Below are 24,349 nucleotides of genomic sequence, written 5' to 3' on the forward strand. Positions count from 1 at the left end.
CTATACATAGTTCAGGCTGCTGGTGTTGCTTATAGATGGCTAGGCGTGACCTCGTGTGCTTCTTTGATGAAGGTCTCTGTTGGGAAAACATTGTTCCTCAATCTTGCTTTGCAGTTCTGTTAAGGTCTTAGACAGATGTCACTATGAAAATCTACACCCAAGTCCACACACAAGGTGGTCTTTCTCCCTTCCCTGCCTTCTAGTGTGTGTTTGTAACTGTTGTGTTCTGCACTCAGATACACGCCCTTCTAGAACACAGGCTTTGAATTCTTTCTGTCCAGACCCCGTTAGCATCTAGGCCAGTGAGATAGGAGTTTTTCCTTTCACAGTGCCCAGCAGAAATCTCTGCTGAGCTGGAGTTTCAGCCTGTATGGAGGTGTTGTCTCCCTGGCCGGGGGTCCTACTTCTGTGATGTCTTGCTTGCCATGCATGGGACTATTGAGATCAGCACACAGTACTTGAAAGCACAGAAGTTGTCTGTGCACTGGGGTTAGCACATTCCAGATTGTCTCGTGCACCTGTGTACAGGGTGCAGGCTGCAGGGCCGGGTGAAGTGTGCCTGCTGTGATCTTGCTGTGGGGACTCAGCTACCTTCTTTTATCTCAAAGAATAAAGGCGAGGTGTTTTTGCCTGAAGACTTTTTGGCTCTTTAAGATATTTTCATGTACATAATAGGCTGTTGCACATTTCATAAGTGCTCATAGGCCACCTTGTTCAAGTTCGCTTTCTTGTTCCACATTAACTAAATGTGCATTTACGAGGGGGAATCTGAGGGCATGAGTTCTCTCTTTGATGAAGAGTCCTGGGCCACATGCCAGGCCAATAAAGTGAAAGATCCAGAATGAATTCCTGTGTTCTCATTCTCTGGCCTTCCTGGTGTATTAAACTGGCAGCTAGTTTTTGTTTTTATTTTTGTTTTAATTAGTCATGATAATGAAAGCAGGAAGGCAGCCGTGATTTGCTGGGCCGAGTGTGCTCCTGGCTCAGTGATTTGGAGGGAAGTGGCTGCTGTTTGTGTCAGCTTTCCCTGGGAGGACTTGGGGTGTGGGGGTGTGGGGTTGGGGGGGGTTCCTTGGTGTTTCCAAAGCCAAGCTAGAAACTCAGGGCTTTGATGGCAGCTGTTCTAAATTTGGTGTCTTGGTTACTGCTTTGGGGAGAGGATACCCCTGAGCCTGCCCACACAGGGTGAGTTTTCTCTCCTCCCTTACAATGGTAGAAAACAGAAGAGTGAGTGGGAGGAAGTACTTATTTGGGTACAATGTGAACTGGACGCACTGTACTTGGTTCGAATCATCGTTTTCTTGGGCAGCAGGCACTATGGGGCTGTTTATACAGGTACCTTGCAGCTGGAAGTCTTGAATAACCATTTCAGACAGAGTGGACAGTTGAGCCATTCACAGGTAATGGGATCTTCCATGAAACATGTGTGAGTAAAGTTTGTTATGGTGTCTAGTCCCCCAGGCTGGCCTTCTCCAGTCCTGTGTGCAACCAGCCACTCATGCAAGGTAACCGTATCTCATTCAGTTTGGTCCCCAGAGGAACACAGCACTGGGGGTTAACTGTAAATTATTGTTGCAGAGCTAGCTTACTGGAGAACAAGAAGCAGCATTCTGTGTCCACTATGATCAATAATCTCTCGCCCAGTGTCTCTCTGTTTCTTTCTCGCCTCGTGGAAGGAAGAGCACTAACTAATGTGGCCCTGTAGTAAGAAAACAATGTGACCCAGCAGAGGTGGCAGTCACCAGTGTTAGATGAACCAGTGTTCATGTGGGAGTGGGTGGGGGTGAGGGGCTCAGGGGAAGGAGGAGCCCTCAAAACTCTGGGGTTTTAGGTGCTGGTGGAAGGGAACCTGCTTTTCCATGCTGCAGTCTCCAGAGGAAGGGAGGCTGGGCCAAGCAGGAGCGATTTACCTTTTGTGGGAAGTCATCAGGGGGAGTGTGCCCCTCCATTAGTGCAGTCTACATAAGTGACAGATGTGTGGTCCATGTGGGTTTTGAGTATTTTACAGCTTTTCAGAGCAATAATCTTAAAACTTTCTGAGCAATCCACCTGAGTGTTAAGGGGCCCGTGCCAGTTGAGTCTTAGAGTGTTCAGAGAGCCGTTAAACGGGCAGTGGCAGTGACCTTTGTTCCCGCTCTTTTTTTTTTATGGCTGGTCTGTTTGACGTTCTTGGGGTTGGGGCAGGGCAAGCCTGTCACCCTAACAGGACTTGGCATCTCTTATGGAACATGAAGAAACCATTGCACAGGAAAAATGACAGCAGGAACTCTGGGTTTGAGCTCTCTGGTTTGGCCTTAGACATCCCTTCATGGAGTGGACAGAGCAGATACTCTGGCAGCTCTGTCCCTTACTAAGGGAGGACCTCACTGTCCTCCTGCTTTGCTAGCAGGATGCCATCCATACACTTGAAACTTCTGGAGCCCTTGCTACTCCAGGTGATATTGAATGACTCTGGAACTTTGTGTGGCTTGTGTAACTTATCCTTCTGGTGTATCTCTTGTGAGGTGTGTTCAATTATTCTCCCCTTCTTTACACACTGTGAATGGACCTAAGGGAAAACTTTTTTTTTTTTTTTTTTTTTAATGGGAAAAAAGTAAGCCATGGGGTCATGATGTCTGCTTTGACCATCTCTGCTCCCTAACTGTTCAAAGCATCAAGGGCTGTGGGATGTAGAAGGCAGGGGCCCCTTTCCAGTGTCCTGAACTCAGTCAGAAACCTTTGGGGCCTGGGTGCCTTGCCTGCTTTCCTCTGTGCCCAGCTGAATTTGCAGGTCTGTAAATATTTGTTGACACCTAGCGGTGCCAGATGTTAGCTGCTGGGGAAGGCAGTGCTGTAAAGAGACAATGGTTGCCACTTAATATAGCCTTAGAAGACTGGGAATTCTCTGAGTGGGCAGCCTCTGGGAGGGACTTCCCTCTGGAGGATGGGTCAACAAGAAAGCCTGAGTAAGAGACAGGCTGATGGTGTGTGCACCGGCTGCCTGTGTACCCTTCCCTTTAAGTAAAGGAATATTGAATGCCTAAGTGTGTCGTCTTAGGTTGTCTAACCGCGCCCCCTGGCTGTAGTGATGGGTACTGCAGCAGTAAGGCTGAGCTTGCAGCTAGGGGCTCCCAGTAGGAGAACCAGTTTTTAACTGTGTGTGGTGTACACTTGTTTAAGTCTGAACTTCATTTTTCTGCTTCCCTCACTAAGGCACCAGGGCTTCTCTGGTGAGGGACTGGACTGTTCATGGTTTGGAAAACTCCTGACTGGTTCCAATGCATGGGAAAACTGCCTCTCCTTCGTGTTTTTAGAAACAGGGTTTCGGTGTAGCCCATTCTAGCTTAAAGTGTGCTCTTTCTATTTCATGCTCTTATGTGCTGGGGTGAAGTTGTGGATTGCAACACCCTGCTCAAATATCTGTGACTTCTATTACATTTGTTTATTTTGTGAACATGTGCATGGTTCAAAGGTCAGAGCACAACTTGCCAGAGTTGGTTCTGTCCTTCCATGGTGTGGTGCTCCAGGGATCAAACTCAGATTGTCAGGCTTGTCACTGAGGTGCCTCCCAGGCTCCAAACTGCCCCATCTTGTGGATGGAATTCTGGTGGTTATGTTATTCTCCACATAAACACAGCATTGATAAAAACATTGGAGAGATGTCTGTCTGTAGGGTGACAATGGCAAACCCATCTTGGAAAACCTGGGATGTTTGCTTTGTGAGAAGACTTAAACACTACTGGCCATTATTTGGCTTAATGGTATTTTCAACAGTAGTACTCAGTTCTACTTTGCAGTACTGAATACAGTTCACAGGATTAAAAAATAATAATGGGGGGCTGGAGAGATGGCTCAGTGGTTAAGAGCACTTACTGCTTTTGCAGAGGACTTTGGTTTGGTTCCCAGCACCCATATGGCTGCTCACAACTGTCTGTAACTCCATTGTCTAAGCCATGGGGATTGGGGACCACAAGGTTTGGTTAAAGGACTGTGGGTGTTACATCAGCACTGTAGTGAACTTAGCCCTTCAAGTGCTGACCCTCTGGAACTTTAACCCCACCTGGTCGGTCACTGGGAACTGTCCCTTTTCATCTTTGCCTCAGAAGTTAGTTCTGGTCAATCTTGCAGGATAAACCTGTGGTTAGTTAGGATTTGTTACAGTGTGACTATCAGAGCAATGCTTCTCCAAAGAATGACTTGTGGATAGGATTTTAGGAAACCTAAATTTCTTGTTGTCTTAGTCAGGGTTACTATTGCTGTGATGAAACACCATGACCAAAGCAACTTGGGGAGAAATGGATTTATTTCAGCTTACTCTTCTGGGTATCGGTCCATCACTGAGGGAAGCCAGGGCAGGGACTCAAACAGGGCAGAGACCTAGAGGCTGGATCTGATGGAGGCCCTGGAGTGGTGCTGCTTACTGGCTTGCTCAGCCTTCTCTCTTATAGAACCCAGGGCCACCAGACCAGGGATGACTACACCCACAATGGGCTGGGCCGACCTCAGCCCAGTCTTATGGAGGCGTTTTCTCAATTGGGGTTCCCTTTTCTCAGATGACTTTAGCTTGTGTCCTGATGACATACAAATAGCCAGCACACTTGTAGAAACAAAAATTACAGTTGTCATTTTTGATTGGGCATGGAAAGCAGTAGCTGTAACACTTGGGCACAGTGCTTTGCTAGACAGACGACACATAGTCTTTCTGGGATGATAATTTGTCCCCTTCCCACAGCCCCGGTTTATTAAGGGGTGGTGGTGGTAGCAATGGTAGCGGCAGCAGCGGCCGTGGCAGTGAACTGGAACTCACAGTAACCCTCCTGGATCAGAGAGTCACAAGTGCTAGGATTACAGGTATCAATCCCACCACACTTGGGTTTTTCTAATTATTTTAAATACCAGGAGGCTGGAGAGATGGCTCAATGTGGTGGCTCACAACCTTTGTCACTCCAGTTCTAGTGGACTGGTGCCCTTTTCTGGCCTCCATGGGTATTGCGTGGGTATGGACATGGTACACAGATATGCATGCAGACAAAACACTCATACATGTAAAATAAAAATAAAGTTAAGAAAGAAAAGAGATGAGCCACCATTCTGAATAGGTGCCCTTTAAGTTTACGTATGCCTTCCTGTTAGTCATGTGATACCAATAGAATTGGTTCTTCATAATATTGTTTTAATTTTAAGTTTTAACTTTGCTTTTAATTTAATAAAGGTGAAGATGTTTGGTAAGAGGCATTTTCTGTGACATGTCTAGATAAAAACAAGGGGCTTTTGTGTTTGAGAGACAGTGAACACTGGGAACTTTACTTTTCTGAGTTGCCAGTGTGATTTAAAATTGGCCCCTAGAGGGAGATGTTGTATTGAAAATCTACATCTTCTTTGAAGGGCTGTTTCTCTAAATTACACGAATGTGTGTTAACCTCTCTCAACAGTGCACAAAATGATCCTATGTTACTTAATAGAAGTTGAGTGTATTCAAACTTACAACTGGTACTGTTTTTGCAGGGAACAAAATTTAAGACATAGATAGGCTAATGATAAACTTTGAAAAGATTATGGCAAAATACATTTTAAAATGTGTCAGTTTGAGCAATTCCACATTGCAGAAATAACATGACATAGTAGAGGCCTTTTCTTGGAAGGAAGTGTGATAGAGAGAACTTAAGAGATAACTCTGATTTACCTTGTTGGGACTTGGACCACTTGAACTTGTGGTTCAGGTAAATGTGCTCCTGCCAAACTGGAATTCAACTCTGTAGGCCACCTAAAAGTGGGAGGAGAGATTGTGTGTCTGCTCTCTCTCTCTCTCTCTCTCTCTCTCTCTCTCTCTCTCTCTCTCTCTCTCTCTCTCTGTGTGTGTGTGTGTGTGTCTGTCTCTCTCTGTCTGTCTCTCTGTCTCTGTCTCTCTGTCTCTGTCTCTGTCTCTCTCTCTCTCTCTCTCTCTCACACACACACACACAGAGAGAGACATACACTAAAAGAATTTTGATTCTTTCCCCTCCATTTGTATAACAGGAATGCACCTGCTTGAAGATTCCTCCTTATCCAACAGATCTGCATTGATTTGTCTAAAGACCTACTCTGTGCAGGTTGGACTTTATTGGGGGGAGAGCTATATAAAACTGCTCAATCTAGAATGCAGGATCGAGGATCATGAGTTCAAGTCAACCTTGACTATAAAGTGAGACCCTATCTTAAAACACAAACAGGATCTATAGGGGCTGAAGAGGTGGCACAGTGGTTAATAGAGCATAGCGCTCTTACAGAGGATTCAATTCCATTCCCAGCACCCCCATCAACTATCTGTAACTCCAACTCCAGGGGAATCCAGTACCCTCTTCTGGACTCTATAGATACCTGCATTCGTAGCCCCATACCTGAAAAAGTAACATGTGGTCCCTTCATTAGGTCTTCCTAGGGAATATTGTCTTGCCTTTTAACTTTCTCCTTCACTTTAATGACATAAGAAAAATACTGATTGTGGTTGATGAGAAATGTGAAAGCGTCTACCGTGTGTGTGTGTGTGTGTGTGTGTGTGTGTGTGTGTGTGTGTGTGTGTCTGAGCCAAGCACATTGGCACACCTCTTTAATCCCTGCACTTGGTGGGCAGGGGCAGGTGGATCTCTGTGCTTGAGGTCAGCTTGGTCTACATAGTGAGTTCCAGGACAGCCAGAGCTTTAAAGTGAGACCCTGCCTTGGAGGGGGCTAGCTAGCTCAGTGCATCTGTGTTTGCTGTGCTTCCCAGTCAGTGTGTGGTCATAATGTACATGCAGGATTTGGGGTATGGTGAGTGTGTTTCGGTTTAGTTTTTTTTTTTTTCCAGTTGTTCTGGGGCACACAGTGTAGCAGGTGCTGGGGATGCTGCTTGTTCTTACAGGTAGTGTGGCTGCAGCACTATCAGCACCCACAGCTCCAGCTTTGATTCACTGTCTTACTCTAGAGCCTTCTGTGTTTCCAATGTTGTCAGTGGTTGCCTGAAGCTAAGGATGGAGCTTGGTGGTTGAGCACTTGCTGAACATGTGGGAGGGCAGAAAAGGGTTGGGGAGGTAAGTTAGCCAGCTGTGAGGAGTGCCTGCTTCTGGGGATGCCGAGGCAGGAGGATGACTTGAGCCGGCTTAGGCAATGCAAGACACTGTGTCAAAAGCAAGAAACAAAAGGACAACACATAAATGACAACGTGACAGGCAGCTTTCTTTGCCAACTAAATCTCATTTTCTTAGGGTGGTGTTCCAGGGGCTGTCGTGTCTGCTGTGCCTTATGGACACTGTTTTTGTAGCATGATAAGTGAGCTGAGGTGGCATTGTGCCTTTCCAGACAAAGAAGTTTGGAAAACTATTGTTTTGGCAGGTGGGGGCACTTAATTCCTTATAAAAGCATAAATTGAGTATTCAATCAAATGACTCTTTTTTTTTCCTGTTTGATGTGTTCGTTTCTTTCTTTCTTAATTTAAAAACTTTATTTCTGTCTTAGGCAGTGCTTCTGTCTTCCAGATCAGGTGGCAGACACATACTTGTAGCAGTTTCTTTTTAAGCATGCAAGTCACCTTCAAAGCACATAGAATTCACTTTGGTCCATAGACGAGAGCCTGCGTGGCTTATTTCCCAAGCAGCTTCTCTCATGGTAGTTGTCTGTAGCTTCTCTGTATAGAATTTGGTTTGATGGTGCCTATTTGGTTCCGCCTATCACTTCAGGGAAGGGTCATCACTGTGTGTTCTAATATGTGACAGATGCCTCCTTCACCTGCCCCAGTGCTCTAGCCTGGGGGCTCCCTGTGTATTTGCCATCATTTTCATCTGTCCCTAGTCCCAGTGACAAGGTTCATTCTGTTTTTATCTTTGGTATGGCTCAAACTTAGAAACTCCCCCCACTACCACCTTTTTTCTTTGTTTGTTTTGGTTTTTGTTGTTGCTGTTTTGTTTCTTTCAAGACAGGGTTTCTCTGGGTATCTCTGGCTGTCCTGGGACTCCCTCTGTAAACCAGGCTGACTACAGACATCTGCCTGCCTCTGCCTCCTGAGTGCTGGGGTTAAAGGTGTGTGTACCGCCTCCTAATTGCACTTGACAGTCCCTCCTGTTGATGGCTTTACTTGTGATCAGTCTGAGAGTGGGTTTGAGAATGGATATGTTTGGCACTGGGTATTTTCAGTGGAGGAATAGATCAGACCTGCACTACAGTTAGAATCTGCAGGGTGGGATTCAGACTCTGCCATGCAGCATGGCTGTGGAAGAGGGAGAGGCTGCCCTTCAGTTATTTGCTTTACCATTTATTTTATTTATTATTTCTTGCATCAGTGTGCACAAGTGTGTGTGCTGCATATGTGTGGAGGTCAAAAGACAGCTTTTGGGAGTCAGCTCTCTCTCTGTGATGGGTTCCAGAAATTGAACTCAGGCGGTCAGGCTTGCATGGTACATGCTAACTTCCTGAGCTGTTGTGCTGACCCAGGTTTGTTTGGGTTTTTTTCCCCCTTTCCCTTATATACACTGTTCTGTACTGTTCTGTACTGTATATATGCCTACAGGCCAGAAGAGGGTATCAGATCCCATTATACATGGTTGTGAGCCATCATGTGGTTGCTGGGAATTGAACACAGGTCCTCTGAAGAGCAGCTAGTGCTCTTAACCTCTGAGCCATCTCTCCAGCCCCATGACCCAGGGTTTTATTTTTCACATTTTATTATTTTATATTTTGTGTTTGTATGTCATAGTGCACATGTGTGGAGTCCTGTTCTAGTTTGCTTTCTGTTGCTGTGGTAAAATACTGACCAAACTAACTTTCTGGGGTAAGGGTATATATACTTCAGGGTACAGCCCAGTCATCATCAAGGAACCCAAGATAGGGGCTGCAGCAGGCACCATGGAGGAAGGAGCTTATGCTTGCTGCCCATGGCTTGCTTTTTTTTTTTTTTTTTTTTTTTGAGAGAGAGAGTCTCACTATTTGCTCTGGCTGCCCTGAACTCACTTTGTAGACTAGGCTAGCCTCAAACTCACACTGATCTGCCTGCCTCTGCACCACCACCATGCCTGGTTTCTTATACAGCCCAGGACCACCTACTCAGTGTTTATATACTTTCTTATTTATCCATTCTTTATGGGTGTGTGCATGCCATGGTACATGTATAGGTCAGAGGTCAACTTTTGGGGAGTTGGTTCTTTCTTTTCATCATGTAGGCCCCTGGAGCAGAGCCTGGTGTTTCCTTGCCTGAGAACTACACTGTATTTAATGTTGTTGAGTCATAGAAGGGACATTGCTAAGCATTTTGCTTATTTCCCTGTAGCTGTATTGTTTCAGTCATATGCTTAGATGGTTTTTAATTTCCCTATATCTGCATTGTTTCAGTCATGTGCTTAAATTTTTTTTTTTTTAAAGTTCTTCATCTTGCCGGGCGTTGGTGGCACACACCTTTAATCCCAGCACTTAGGAGGCAGAGGCAGGTGGAACTCTGTAAGTTCGAGGCCAGCCTGGTCTCCAGAGTGAGTGCCAGGATAGGCTCCAAAGCTACACAGAGAAACCCTGTCTTGAGGGAAAAAAAAAAAAAAAAAAAAAAGCTCTTCATCTCGGGCTGGAGAGATGGCTCAGAGGTTAAGAGCGCTGTCTGCTCTTCCAGAGGTCCTGAGTTCAATTCCCAGCAACCACATGGTGGCTCACAACCATCTGTAATGAGATCTGGTGCCCTCTTCTGGCCTGCAGGGACACATGCAAACAGAAAACTGTATACATAATAAATAAATAAATCTTAAAAAAAAAAGTTCTTCATTTCAAAGTAAGTGAATGCAATGAAGTCTTTTGGAGGTGGGATGGGTTTTACTCTGTAGCCCAGATAAGTCTTGGAACTCATGGTTGGTCCCCTGCCTCAGTCTCTGATGGGCTAGAATTACATAGAGGCTCACACCACAGTGCCAGGTGGAGGTTGGAATTCCTTAAGGCAGGTTCTGTTTTCTTTTTAGATGAAGCTCAGTGCTGCTTTGTATTTGAGCTTCTTGGAGTGCTTTGAAAGTTTTCATGATTGATTACAACCTTCCAGATGAGTTCGGGAAGCAACTGGGCTTTTAAAAATTATTATTTAAGCTGGGCAGTGGTGGGAGGGACAGGCAGGTGGATCTCTGTGAGTTTGGGGGCAGCCTGGTTTACAGAGGGAGTTACAGTGCAACCAAGACTACACAGAAAAACCCTGCCACCCCCCATCGAAAATTATTATTTATTTTGTGTATGGATATTTTTCCTTGGTGTATGTCTGTGCACCCTGTGCATGCAGTGCCCTTGGAGGCCAGAAGAGGGGCGTCAGATCTGCTGGAACTGGAGTTTGTGAGTGTTGGGTGCTGAAATTCCGTCCTCTGCAAAAGCTGCCAGTGCTCTTAGCCACTCAGCCATCTCTTCAGATAGTGTCCCCCACCCACCGTGTGTGTGTGTGTGTGTGTGTGTGTGTGTGTGTGTGTGTGTGTGTGTGTGTGTGTGTGTGTGTGTGTGTGTGTCGGGGGGCTGGGTCTATAGACTACTCACTTAGTCGGGGCCCCAGTTTCCTCTTCTGTGGAAAGATTCGTCTCTGGCGCCCTGTCTTTTATCTGTGCAGCTACAGGGCTTAGGAAGGAAGTTACATGTACATTGACTTTGAAAGTGTAAACACTCACTATAGCCCTGGACATAGTAAAACCATCTTAGAAAGAAACAAAGAAACCTTGTACTGATCAGAACACTCCCCAGTGGAAGCCCTAGGTTCCCAGTCCCTGGAATGAAGTCACCCAAAAGTTAAATTTCATGTAGTTCGCTTCCGCGGCAGATTTTTTTTTTTTAACTTTGTGCTTAGCAAAACAAAACAAAACACTGCAAAACTTGCTGGGTTTTCCTCCATGGACTCTGGCAGCCTTTGGCTCCTAAGCGGAAAGACTCCTTGCCCCCTGCGCCTCACTTTCCCCTCCTCTTTCTGCTTCCTGCTAACTCTGCAAGCGCCCAGATCCTGAGCCTGTGCCGAGGCTCCAGTGAGCATGCTCGGCCCCCACCTCCCCAAGCAGAGGAAGCTGGTTTACATACGAGTCATACCAAGCATAGCCAGCATGTCAGAGCAGTCAGCTTGCAGCGGGCTGTGAGGGAGAGTGCCTTTGTCCTAAGAAATGTGCTTCGTGGTTTTCTTTTTTACTGCTTTCTTTTTAAACCCTTAAGGCAGGCTTTGGAAGACTGCTGACATGATTTTTTAAAGCCGAGTAGAGGACGCAATACAGACACTGCCTTCCAATAAGCCCTTGACGGGGTTTTGTTTGAGTCTGATTTTTTTTGTGTGTGTGTGTGCGTGATCTTTTTAAAAAACTTTTACATACTTTGTTTTGATCTTGTGAGGCTGGGCCTCTGTCTTCCTGAAGTTTTAGAAGAGCCTGGAGCTACTCAGCTAAGGCTGAATTTTGAAACTTTCTCTTCGGGGGTGAAAGCAAAGAACTGCTTTTCTTTGCTAGCCGAACAGATAAATGCTGTTTATGAAGATGGACCTGTTGAACTACCAGTACTTGGACAAGATGAACAACAACATCGGTGTTCTGTGCTATGAAGGTAGATGCTCCAGAATGGACTTCTTTTTTACATTTGTAACGGCCCCTCCTCCTTGGGGGGGGGGTATGATCAGCTTCTGAACATTTCTTGTCTTTCTTGGGATGGTGGAGTGCCTAGAGAGAGAGAGTTGTGTGCCATTTCAGGACAGTTTCCTGGTGCCTGGCTGGAGAGTGGCAGCCGGGAAGGGCTGGAGGGGACACATTGTTACAAGTTTGCTTCCAGTGTACTGACAAGATCTGACAAGATTGTTACACTTTAAATTCTTTTCTTTTTTGATTTTGTTGCCATTTTATGTAGGGGAGGAACTTATAGGAACAAGAAGCTAAGCATGTGGGTGTTAGAGCAGAGGGGAGGGGCTCTGAGACGTATTTTTAAATACATCACCGTGTACAGTATTCTGTGTGTACTCTTGCTCTGGATTTTGTGTGGTGAACGGACAACAACAAAAAGCCACAATGAGTTTTTGTTTTCCGGGGCCATTGTCTCAGACATTGAGGATTTTTTTTTTTTCTTGTGGAGTTTGTGGGGCTGGCAAGGCCTGGTGTCAGGGAGCCCAGGCCTGCTCTTTGTCTGCCGCCCCATTTCCTGTGACAGTGAGACTGGCTCCCTCCAACCCCCAGCCCCAGGCGATTACACAACCCTGTTGCCAAAAGGCTAAAGAAAGTGGAAAATGCCCCCATCCCTAGGTTCTTCTTGCTCATCCCCTCCCCTTCTTCTGGACATCCCCTGGAGTGGGGAAGAAGAGAAAACCTCAGTTCCATCTTTTGAAATTTTACCTACGTGCCATTTGAGTCCAGGGTAATGGCCTGGTTGAGCTTCAGGACTGGCAGGGCAGGGAGAGATCGAGGGCTGCCAGGGAGTCTTTCCCGGTAAAAGCATGTAGGAATCAGGGCACATTTTCCTTCTAGGGGCCCAGGCTCTGTGTTTTCTCTCACGGTAAACTGAGTGGTTGTTTGCTTTTTCATGGACAGATGTTAAAGTGGGGTGCAGAGTCAGTTATTTTTGTGTAAAAGTTTCAGATCTGTTTCTTAAAGCAGTTGAAAACACACCCTTTCTCTTTCAAACTTGTTTTAAAATTAACTCTATGGATATAAAGAATATAATATTTAAAGTTTTTTGTTTTCATTGTTGTTGCTGTTGTTTTATTTTGTTCTAAAATAAGATACCACTTTACTTTGACAAGTTTCCTCTACATGTAAGGAAACTAGACTCCCTCATCTCAAAGGCTGGATTTTCAGAAGCGGTTTCTGGTGGGATTCATGTATTGTCTTTAAAAAACAGCTGCACCCCAACCCCAACAAAAGATGAAAACTTTTTAATGTGATTTCTTTGTCATCAAGTAATCTGATATTTTTAAAAAAACAAAACAGTGAAGTGCACTGAAGCTGCCAGGACACTGGGACCAGGTTTGTTCCTTGTGTCTAGGGAGGAAGTTCAGCGGCTCCCCCAGGTGGGCGTGCGGTTCTGTGAAAAGTACGTATGCCAGCAGTTAGTTGTCTTGTTTCCTTCAGTGTTTTGAAGAACAGACTTTGATTTTGAGAGCCGAGTGGATGTGTGGGATCATAGGCTATCGTCTGTTTAGTTTAAACATCTGCTCCCGTTTTCCTTATTATGAAAGGTAATATTATTCTAACACCAAAATAAATACACAGGAAATGAAGAAAAGTACAGCAAAACCAGAGTGTCGTTTGGAGCCGGTTGTTTACGTCCTCTGGTTTCCTCACTGTAAACACCGCACACATCTGGTCTCAGAGCCTTGTGGAAGGATGGGTGTAAATCATACACGGAATTCTCTCCTGTAAGGAGTGAGACAGAGGCAGGCCTGTGGCACATGCCTGCAATCCCAGAACTGAGAAGGCAGAGGCAGGTGGATCTCAGTGAGCCTGGTCTACTTAGTGAGTTCCAGCACAGCCAGGGCTACATAGGGAGACCCTGTCTCAAACAAAAAAACAAACCAAAAAGGAAAGTTGATAGAGTTTCAACGAAGTGTGCTGTGATAGTTTGCACTGCACACATCAGCCCTCTAGAGTGCCAGGGCAGTTGGTTATGTGGAACATGAGTGGATGGGAGTAGGTGGCATTTGATCTATTCTGGGGCACAGGCCAGCCTCCTGCCTGTTAAGGGGACACACTCAAGTGTTTACCTTGTTGGCTTTAGAAGTGAAGGTGTAGGTGGGGGAGCTTTGCTTGCCCAGGTTGCTTCTACCACAGCTTTGGTTGTGTCGGGTGAACGGTGTCCTCACCTTCTCCCTTCTTTCAGGAGCTCCCATGAAGATGGGTCAGCACACAAGGACTCTTAGATCTTACTTTGGAACCCACTCTAGCTTGTCCTCCCTCTTTGAGTTCTTGGGCTGGAACCCACATTACCTTCTGCGAAGTCCACCTTCTCCCACCCAGCCCCACTATAGCCCAAACCTGTTCTAAATGGCTGAGGTCGTCACTTCTTGTCTGGTAACTGCATCCTGGTACCCACCCTCATAGTCACCTACAAAGAGCATTGAAAGGCCAGTGTAGGTTCTGGGGAGCAGAGATGTTCAGACAGAAAATCTAACTTGTGAGAACCAGTTTGTGCACTAATGACGAGTGACTTAATAAAATTGCTGTGTTGGTGAATAGGCCCAGGAGCTTCATGACCTCTTACTCCCATGCCCAGTAGCTAACCACTTTATCCTGCCTCCTTCTTCTGGTTGGTCCCATTGTGCCTAAGGAAGTTCAGTGTTACCTCTGTCTCCATAAAAAAGGTCAATCCCAGCCAGCCCTCTTACTGTTCCCTCTTTTAACTCACCCCACTGGATGGTCACAAGCCTCATGAAGACAGGGTGGCTGCCTTGGTGGCTGCCACAACCCCAAGGCATGCTCAGGGCCCCCTGGGGCTCCAGGACATGGTTTATGGTGAAGCTGGGCTCACAACATCAGAAAAAGTCTGCAGGCTTTCCCCTGGCGGCTCTGTGGTCACTGCTATATAATGCAGTCTTTAATTATAGACTGTGTTTTCTCTAATTAACTCGTCACCACAGAGCCAGTCAGGGTCTCAGACATCATCTAATACCTTCCCCTAATTTTGGCTAAGAAAATCAAGGCCTAGAGTTTCTTTGTTCAGGTGGATTTGGGGGTTTGTTGCAGGAGTAAGGTAAGGTTGGAGCCCAGGGAATTTGTCTTTTCTCTGGGCCTCTTATTCCCATACTGCCTTTCCATGGTTACTGTTTGTCTAGTCTCTGCTCACATCTTTAGGACTGTGCGTGCTGGGGGTAGGGTAGGGGTGGCTCACATCCCAGCTTACAGGGCATTGTCTGGATGCCAGCTGGTCCAGGTTGCAAGGCTTTTTGATGTTCAAGGAAGAGTAGTGATGCTAGCTACAGGTGACCAGCCTTCTAGAACTTTCTCTCCCTGCCACTATAAAATGTGGAATGGGATTGAAGGAGGAGGAGAAGGCTCTTGCTAGAGGTGAGATCCTGGAGAGTGAGCCCTCCAGGCAGCAGAGAAGAGTGGGAGTTTCAGGATGGCTGACAGCCGTATTTACATAATTACTCAGTTCTGAAAAGTTAGGTCCTAATAAATGCTCATGGTTGGCCTTGGCTGTAAACTGCTGTTAGTGATTCTTCAATTATGGGTTAAGAGCCATTAGTGTGTAATTTGGTAGAGGAATTCTCCTTTTAATTTAATAGTGTGATTTGTCTTGGGAGAAAGTGAGGATAAATTGCTTATTGTGACGGGCTCAAAGCTTCAGAGAGGAACTTGGAGAGGTTCTCACTCAGGGCTTAGAACTGTTGTTTTAGAAGGAATTTGCCACTTGTTTCACTGCAGGCTGCATTCTCATCCATTTTCCTGATGGACAGGAAGGGAACATACACACTTGGGCTGTCCAGCAGAGTGAGGCCCTGCAAGTCCGGGCATGGGGCTCTTTTGTTTCTTGCCAGTTTACCAGCAACAGGTCGATGGAGGCCTGGCTTCATTGTTCTTTGTCTGAGGCGCTCATAAGTCATTTGGAGCCTCCAATGCTGTTAGGTGAAAAGGCCACAAGAGCCAGGCTACAAGTCCCAGGGTTGGTTCCTAGCCCTACACACAATCAAGTGACATGGTCTTGATATGGATGTAATCTTTGGTGGTGTATCTGTAACCATTTTACTGTGGAAATGCGTTCAGTGTTACTATCTTACAGGGTGTGTGTGTGTGTGTGTGTGTGTGTGTGTGTGTGTGTGTGTGTTGATCTAGAAGCCCAGGTGAGGTGCTTGTGTTTCTGCTAATTACAGCTTATGCCCGGAAGGTGTGATTAGAACCTCCTTCTTTCCAGCTCCATGCCCATAATTCTCAGTCCCTTTCTGGAAGGATTGTTTGACTTGGGCTGTTATCTCTGGAGCCAGCATTTGACTTGTTAGAAGTTAGCCTTCCTTTGCCTTGTGTTCCTAAGGTGTCTGTGTTTTTAAACTCGGGCCATATAGATATAAAGAAATCTATAAGCCAGGGAGTTTGCTCAGTGGGTAAAGGTAAGTACAGCCAAGCTCCTTGGTGACCTGATTTCTGCCCCTGGAACCCACATGGTGGAAGGGAGAGAACTGACTCCCAAAAGTTGTCCTCTGACCTCCACACTGAGTCCTGGACACCCCCCCCTTCCCAAATAAATGTAAAAGAAAAAAGGAGGGAGAAGTGGAGTCCCTGTGGTGTATTCAGAGCCTCTCAGTGCAGTTAGTTCTGCTTCTCTGCCAGTATGCTGGAGAAAACTGGGTTTTGTCATAAAGAAATTAGATCCAGACTTAGCCCTTCACTTGTATACAGATCTATAAAAAGTCTTCTCGGTGAATGCTCTCACTGTATCTGCTTCATCTCTGTATTTAATGTTTATTTAATGACAGTTTATGTTTAATGCTATTTGTATATTTAGCTCATGGTAATTATTTTTTAGCCTCGCTCAGCAGTATAAGTATGAAGCACACCCTCCTCCCTTTCTTATTTGAAATCGAAGTCGTAGTTGTCATCCTATAAAAGCAGACACATCCCCCGCCCCCATCACAGGAGCTTTATTTATTTCTGAAATGGTTCCTCTCCTATTGTACCATCACTCCCCTGAACAGTCTTGCCTGCCTCTTGCTTCCCAAGGAGATGTTTCATGTTCTCTTAAGTTTATTCGTGTACTTATTTATTTTTAAAAGACTTAACTTTTCTAATATACATTTGTGGGTATGTGCTCCACACACATGCAGGTATCTGAGGAGACCAGTAGAGGCTGTCGGGTCCCTTGGGGCTGGGATTACAAACAGTTTTGGGTGCCCATTTGTGCTCTGGAAAACAAACTCCCATTCCCTGTAAGCACTCTTAAGCTTAACCATCTCTGAGCCCCAAGTGTTTTGTTTTTGTTTTAAATCACATGTATGATGTGGGGCAGGGGTTGGGTGTGTCTTGCACATGGTGGCAGTCAGAGGACCACTTTGTGGAGTCAGTTTTCTCCTTCTTCATGTGGGTACCAGGTATGCAGGGTTGTGTGGCAAGTGCCTTTCCTGCTGAGCTGTCTGTCACCTATGTTCTAGAAGTTCGGAGTATTCTTTTTTTTTTTTTTTTTTTTGGTTTTTCGAGACAGGGTTTCTCTGTGGCTTTGGTGGCTGTCCTGGAACTAGCTCTTGTAGACCAGGCTAGTCTCGAACTCACAGAGATCCACCTGCCTCTGCCTCCCGAGTGCTGAGATTAAAGGCATGCACCACCACTGCCCGGCTCGGAGTATTCTTTTTGCCGGTTCACTTTACTGTGCAGACCTTTTAAAAGTTTAAAGTCTCGGCTGGAGAGATGGTTCAGAGGTTAAGGAGCATGGGCTGCTCTTCTGGAGGTCCTGAGTTCAATTCCCAGAAACCATCACAATCATCTGTAGTCAGATCTGTATTCCCTCTTCTGATGTACAGGCAGAATGCTATATACATAATAAATAAATCATGTAAAAAAAAAAGAAGCTTAAAATTTTTTAAAGTCTTTCTCTGTAAGTTCGAGGCCAACCTGGTCTACAGTGCAAGTTCCAGGAGAGGCTCCAAAAGCTACAGAGAGAAATCCAGCCTCAAAAAACCAAATAAATAAATAGATTAAAAATAAAAATTTCAAGGCTTACTGATGATAGGGCGAGAGAGGGACCTTTGTGGGCAGCCCCACTGAGGGTGAGAGGTAGACAAGCCATGCAGACTGAACTCACTTGGAGAGTTTTTATTGGGAGGGAAGGGAGTGAGGGGGGGAGGGAGGGAGAGAGAGAGAGAGAGAGAGAGAGAGAGAGAGAGAGAGAGAGAGATGGGAGAATAGAATAGGAGAATGGGCAGAGCTTGTTTCTTAAAGGGGCCCTTTGCACTTGCATACAGCCAAGCAGTGCATGTGCACAGAGACCACACAGGCCAGGGTACTGCCTTTGTACTGGCAAATGCATGTGTAGTGGGGTGCTGTGCTGTACTGTACTCTGCCAGGTCTAGGTCTCCAAGGGTGGGCCAGGTGTGTTTGAACGCTGACAACTTACATTTGTGCGTTTGTGTGGTGTGGTGCCTATAGAGGCCAGAAGAGGTTGCTGGATCTTTTGGAGCTGGTTTTCATTAAAGGTGTTTCTGAGCCACCTGATGCAGGTGCATGGATGCAAAGTGGAAATGCAGCTAGCATTCTTTTGTTGTTGTTTTGTTTTTCCGAGACAGTTTCTCTGTATAATTCTGGCTGTCCTTGCTTTGTGAAGCAGGCTGACCTTGAACTCACTAAGATCCCCCTGCCTCTGCCTTCCAAGCACTGGGATCAAAGGTGTATGCCACCACTGCCAGGTACAGCATGCATTCTTAACTGCTAAGCCGTTTCTAGTCCCCAGTATGTCAACCTTAGAATCTGTGGATTGTTTTGACTTCAGGGCCTCATGTAGAATCTCTTCATTATTAACAGTGTGAATCACTGCTAGTTTAAAGAATGTTTATTTACCCTAGATAAAAGTAGAAAATCTAGGCAGGCAGTGGTGGCACAGGCCTTTAATCCCAGCACTCAGGAGGCAGGCAGGGATGAGGGGATCTCTGAGTTTGAGGCCAGCCTGGTCTAGAGTGAGTTCTTAGACAGCCAGGGATACACAGAAAAACCCTGTCTCAAAAAAACAAAACAAAAAAGTAGAAAATCTATTTTATTTGCTTACTTATTTTTGACAGGCTATGTATCCCTGGATGGCCTGGATCCCACTATGTAAACCAGGCTGGCCTCTTCCTCTAGAATGCTGTGATTAAAAGGGATACACCACTATGCCTGTGTGTGTGTGTGTGTGTGTGTGTGTGTGTGTGTGTGTGTGTGTGTGTGTGTGTGTGTGTGAGAGAGAGAGAGAGAGAGAGAGAGAGAGAGAGAGAGAGAGAGAGAGAGATACGTGAACTGGAGTCACAGTGCTTGTGAGTTGCCATGTGAGTGCTGGGAACCAATAGGCCTCTTCAAGAGCAGCAAGTGCTGCTGATCCTTATCTCCAACCCTAGCAAACGAGCTTTGTTTTGTCTTGTTTTGCTTTTCTAGCTCCATGTAATTGCAGTTATACTGTATGCCATCTTTTGGGGGTTGTGGAATATGCTGGGGTTGGAACCCAGGATCCTCACACATGCATAGCACATGCTGTAACCCTGAGCTCCGAGTTTTAATGAAATCTTGTGAAGTGGTTGAACAGTTGTGAAGTGTTGCTGTCTTTTCCATGGCAGCCAGGCTGCAGTAGAGAAGGCCGTCTCAGCTATGGGATTGACACCGCCTTCCTGTTTATTCACTAGTTGTTAAATAGCTGTGGATGCTCCAGTTGGAAATTTTCCACAGCTAGTATTTCATTCACATTCCCCACCACCTTTTGAAGACTGCGTCCGGACGGTCTTGCATCGTTTTTGGAGAGCGCAGTTGGGTGGCGCTTGTGACGCCCGCCCGAGTGAGGAGACTGGCTCTATATTGAGCAGTGGGTGCCTTGACCTGTCATGTGGCATGTCAGCTTTGTTACAGCAACAGCTTCCTGTGGGCTGAGAAGCAGGGACTTTAGGAAACAGAGTTTAGATAGTGGTAGTATCCAAACAGTTCTCAGCTTTGTGGGGACAGGAAGGGGGCATTGTTTTCAACAATAGCAATATATTAGTCAGGGTTCTCTAAAAGAACAGAACTTAGTTAAGTGAATGTCTGTCTGTCTGTCTGTCTGTCTATCTGTCTATCTGTCTATCTGTCAAATTTATTAGAATGGCTTACAAGCTGTGGTCCAGCTAGTCCAACAATGGCTATCTACCAACAGATAGTCCAAGAATTCAGTAGTTACTCCGTTTGAGAGGCTGGATGTCTTATCTGGTTTTCAATACATACTTGAATACCTAAGAAGTAGGCTCTAATGCCAGCAAAGGAATGGACTTGCTAGGGAGAGTGGCAGCAAGCAGACACACACACACACACACACACAGAGAGAGAGAGAGAGAGAGAGAGAGAGAGAGAGAGAGAGAGAGAGAGAGAGAGAGAGAGCAAGCTTCCTTCTTCCAAGTCCTTTATATAAGCTTCTAGCAGGAGGTGTGGCCCAGATTAAAGGTGAATCTTCCCACCTCAAAAGACCTGGATTAAAGGTGGATCTTCCTGCCTCAAATATGGGGATTAGAAATGAGTCTTCCCACTTCAAATGATTTATTTAATTAAGAAAAAAATCCCTCACAGGTGTGCCCAGCCATTTCTTTTTGTAGTTAATTCCAGATGTAGTCAAGTTGAAAACCAAGAATAGCCATCACAAGCCCTATGCGTCTGCTAAAGTTATGAATGAAAAAGCATTATCCATGTGCATTGTTCTTAATTTTCATTTTATGTCTGTTTCACATGAAAATAGCGGCCTGTTAATTCCTCTTGGCTAATGCTTTGACTTTAATAGAACAAACTCCCAGATTGAGTATTTTAATGCAGATGTGTGCTGCCAAGCAGTTCAACAGAGTTTTTACACTACCCATAACCCACTTAGGCAGCGTCCATGTTTTCCCCCCTGGTAGGTTAAGGGGACTGTGAATGCAGCTTTTGAACAGTTCTTCTCATCTTCCATTATATGGATATATATATATATATATATATATATATATATATATATATCCCAGAGTCGGGGCTGGTTTTAATATTATTGGCAACACTTTCATTTACCCATGTTCTTCCATTCTTATTAACATTCTTCCCCACCCTCACCCTCACCCCCAGAGCTGAGAACTGAACCCAGGGCTTTGCACTTGCTAGGCAAGCGCTCTACCACTGAGCTAAGTCCCCAACCCCTTACTATGCATTTTTTAAAAACTATTTTTAATGCGTTTATATTTAGTGTGTATGTGGGGGATTACTTCTGCTCAGTTGTGTGCCAGGCACTGTTTTATGTGCTAAGGATATAGCTGATGCACATATGGACTCACAGAGACTGGCCCTATGCACAAGACTGCACAGGTTCAAGCCAGATGGGGTCCCACCCCTAAATAAGAAGTTATCTACAATTGATAGTCACTGGCAAAGAGAAAATCAGTTTTCTTCAATGGCATGTCACTGGGAATATCATCCACACAACAGGGCAGGCCCCATGCCCCCAAGTTGTTTGCCAATACAAAATGAACTCAGTGGTATTTTTATTTTGGATGCATGTAGATGCATGGGTATACATGCCATAGCCTGGAGACAGGTCAGAGGACAACTTTGTGGAGTGAGTTTTCTCCTTCTGCCTTGTGAGTCCTGGGGATTGAGCCTGGGTAATCAGGCCTGGTTATCTATTACCTTTTCCACTGAACCATCTCATTGGCCCATCAAGTTAGAATTTTGAGTTCATTGTGCCTTTCTTAGGCACAACAAATAGTTCTTAGAACTATTTGTGAACTGGGAGACCTCAAAGCAAAAGATGGCTGAGTCTGATTTCATGGTGTGCTAGTGCCGGGTTGTGGAGGGAGTACTTGGCCCTTGAGTTGAAGTAGATTGTGTGCAGCTACTTTGTTCTGGTCAGTCATCTTGGGGTTTTGTTTAGGTTCAGCATCTGGGGAAGTCAGGGTGACCTGGGTTTTGGTCATGAGTGGTTGGCCTTAGCATTTCCAAACTACTTTCTGTTTTTAATTCGTTTATTTAGACAGTTTATACACATTTATTTTGGTTGAGTATCAGATCTAGATAAATGATGTTTTAGGCTTGATGTGGTACCTCACACTATCATCTGAGGCTGAGGCTGGAGGACGCTAACTCTGCAGGCCAGCCTGGGCTACATAGTAAACGCCTGTCTCATCCAGTGCCTTGTGCCCGAGAGCCGTATGGTGCTTCTTTGTGGCTGCTCACACTTGCCACAGGGTGTCACAAAGCCAGTCCCACCTGCCTTTTAGTCTCATCTCAACACACATTTGGATCTGCTTCTTGCACAGCATTGAGGCATAAGGTTCGTCTGTGTTGTTGGATGATCAGATACTGTTCTGTCATGTTATGCTCCTTCTGTTTGTGAACTTCTGTGTTCTGACATGGGCGGACAACTCAGGTTGTTGCATCTGTCAAGTCACCTATAAAGAATATTGTTGCTCTGGGTGTGTCTTATTATGGCAGACTGTCCCGAACACATAATGTTCTTTTGTTCCCATTTTAGGGGTAGCTGGGTGTCATTACATGCCTTTGTGGCAGCACAGCTTCCCGTGAATATGCATGCTCATGTCTTCTTTTTTAAAAGATTTATTTTATGTGTTATAAGGGTTTTGCATGCACATATGTCTGCATCCTGTGTGTGCAGTGCCTTCTGAGTCCAGAAGAGGCCATTGGATCCCCACAATTGGAGTTACACATGGTTGTGAGTGAAAGGTTCAGGCAGATACCTACGCAGCTTAAAGGGCCCTGTGTTGCGTGGCCACGTCATGGCTACGCCATTCATTACGGGGCTACGAAGGGACTCAGTGTGCATGTACGAGCTCCCCCTTTTAAACCCGCAGCATTATTCTCCCCTCTCTCTCTGTTTCTTGTGGTCGCCCACTAACTCTCCTCTCTTCTCTCTCTCCCTCCCTTCTCTTCACTTATACTCTATCTCCCCACGGTCGATCTCTCTCTCTCTCTGTCTCTCTCTCTCTCTGTCTCTCTCTCTCTCTGTCTCTCTGTCTCTCTCTCTCTCTCTGTCTCTCTGTCTCTCTCTCTCTCTCTCTCTGTCTCTCTCTCTCTGTGTCTCTCTGTCCTCCTCCTCCTCCCTTCTCTTCACTTATTCTGTCTCTCTTCTCTTCCTCTCTGCCCTGCTCTGTTCTTCCATTTCTCTCTCTCCCCTCTCGCTCTTCCGCCCTATAATAAACTGGTTTTTGTGCTCTCTATAGTTCCATGTCCATCTCTCTCGAATTTCTAATTTAAGCAAAAGAATATCAGTGAGTAGCAATGTGGGTGCTAAGAACTGAACCTGGGTCCTCTGCAAGAACAGCCAGTGCTCTTAAATGTTGAGGCATCTCTCTAGTCTCTATGCTCGTTTCTTTTGGATCAGTACTTACAAGTGGAACTGTTTGGTTGCTGGGCAGGGTAAACTTTTAAGGAGCTGCCCCAGTGTTTTCCATGGCGATGACACCATTGTGGGTACTCTGTCTCTGAATCTTTATCTGCTCTTGAGTCCTTTAAACTTCAGCTTCCAGAGATTGGGCAGTGTTGAGGTATTTCTCGTTGCTAATGTATAATCCGATCTGACAAGAACACTAATCAAGCCGGGCATTGGTGGCACAGGCTTTTAATCCCAGCACTCATGAGGCAGAGGCAGGTGGATCTTTGTGAGTTCGAGGCCAGCCTAGTCTCCAGAGCGAGTGCCAGGATAGGCTCCAAAGCTACACAGAGAAACCCTGTCTCGAAAAACCAAACCAAACCAAAATAAACAAACAAACAAAAAAAACAAGAACCCTAATCAAAACTGATTGTTGGCACCATATAAGGAGGGACACTCTCCTTGATGATCTTTTTGCCTGGGGGATGGAGGGGGGGGCTGACATAGTGTGTTTCTGCCTGATTTCAGGCATTAGAGGTTTTGATTTGTGTGTTGTCAGAGGTGAGTCTGTTTTTCCACATGGCAAATCCAAGCCTGTAAACCAGCGGAAGCCAGCTCAAGGGACAGGACAGGCACTGATGTGCACAATGAGCCGTCAGCCCAGAGTCGCACTGATCTGGGGTCACGGTGTTCTGGTAGTGACTTTATCCTTATCAGTCTGTTTGCACAGAACTCTGGGGTTGAGCTTTCCTTCCAGCCTGGGGTGTTTGTTGTTGTTGTTTGTTTAAACAATACCAGTAACTAGGAAACAGAAAATCTCTGTCCTTCCATGGCCCCCTCTGTGTCCCCCCTCCCCACCCCAGCACTTTCTGCTCTCCAGGAGCAGACTCATTGAAGCATCCCTAGAAAAGTAAATGACTTTCTTTTCCTAGATTGTTCTGTGGCCAGTCCCACGAGTGGAATCTGAAATATTTTGCAGCTAGTGACCGTTTTCTTTGGACAGAGGGAGATTCAAGTCACACTAAAGTTGACTATTTAAGTAATGGCAACTATCATTTGATTAGGTCCACTTTCATTGATAAATCTGCCTCCTCCATATCATAGCATCTTAATGTGTAAGTTTCCTGAGGGTTGTCCATGCCTCTAATCCCAACACTCCATAGATGGAGGCAGGAAGATCAGGAGTTGAAGGCCAGCCTGGGCAGAGAAGGCAGGGTGGTGGTGGTGTAGGAGGATATGTTGACATGAATCTATACCTTTGTATGTTCTCTTCACCAGCAGCACGTGCACAGTCCTGTGTGTAAGTCAGGCCCTAAACTGTGAGAAGAGTGAGGCCAGAGATCCCTTCAGCTAAAGGGCAGACACATCTGTCTTTTGCTTTGTCTTCATTCTATTTGGCTTTGCTCCTCCACTTGCA

The 24,349-nt window shown here is 45.7% G+C and overlaps 1 protein-coding gene across 2 annotated transcripts in view; it reads left to right on the top strand.

The window, feature by feature from the left end:
* The first annotated feature begins 10,988 nt into the window (after positions 1-10,988).
* Vgll4 (vestigial like family member 4) overlaps positions 10,989-24,349 on the top strand; it is a 60,890-nt gene continuing 47,529 nt past the window's right edge. Inside the window, exon 1 of one of the 2 annotated variants that reach the window (XM_027429137.2) lies at positions 10,989-11,514. In XM_027429137.2, coding sequence (XP_027284938.1) covers positions 11,433-11,514 — 82 coding nt within the window. In that variant the 5' untranslated portion in view covers positions 10,989-11,432. Of the gene's footprint in view, positions 11,515-23,620; positions 23,628-24,349 lie in introns of those variants that run through there. The other variant, XM_027429140.2, reaches the window with a different exon arrangement.

Source organism: Cricetulus griseus, chromosome 8, assembly GCF_003668045.3.
Source record: "Cricetulus griseus strain 17A/GY chromosome 8, alternate assembly CriGri-PICRH-1.0, whole genome shotgun sequence".
Classification (NCBI taxonomy): domain Eukaryota; kingdom Metazoa; phylum Chordata; class Mammalia; order Rodentia; family Cricetidae; genus Cricetulus; species Cricetulus griseus.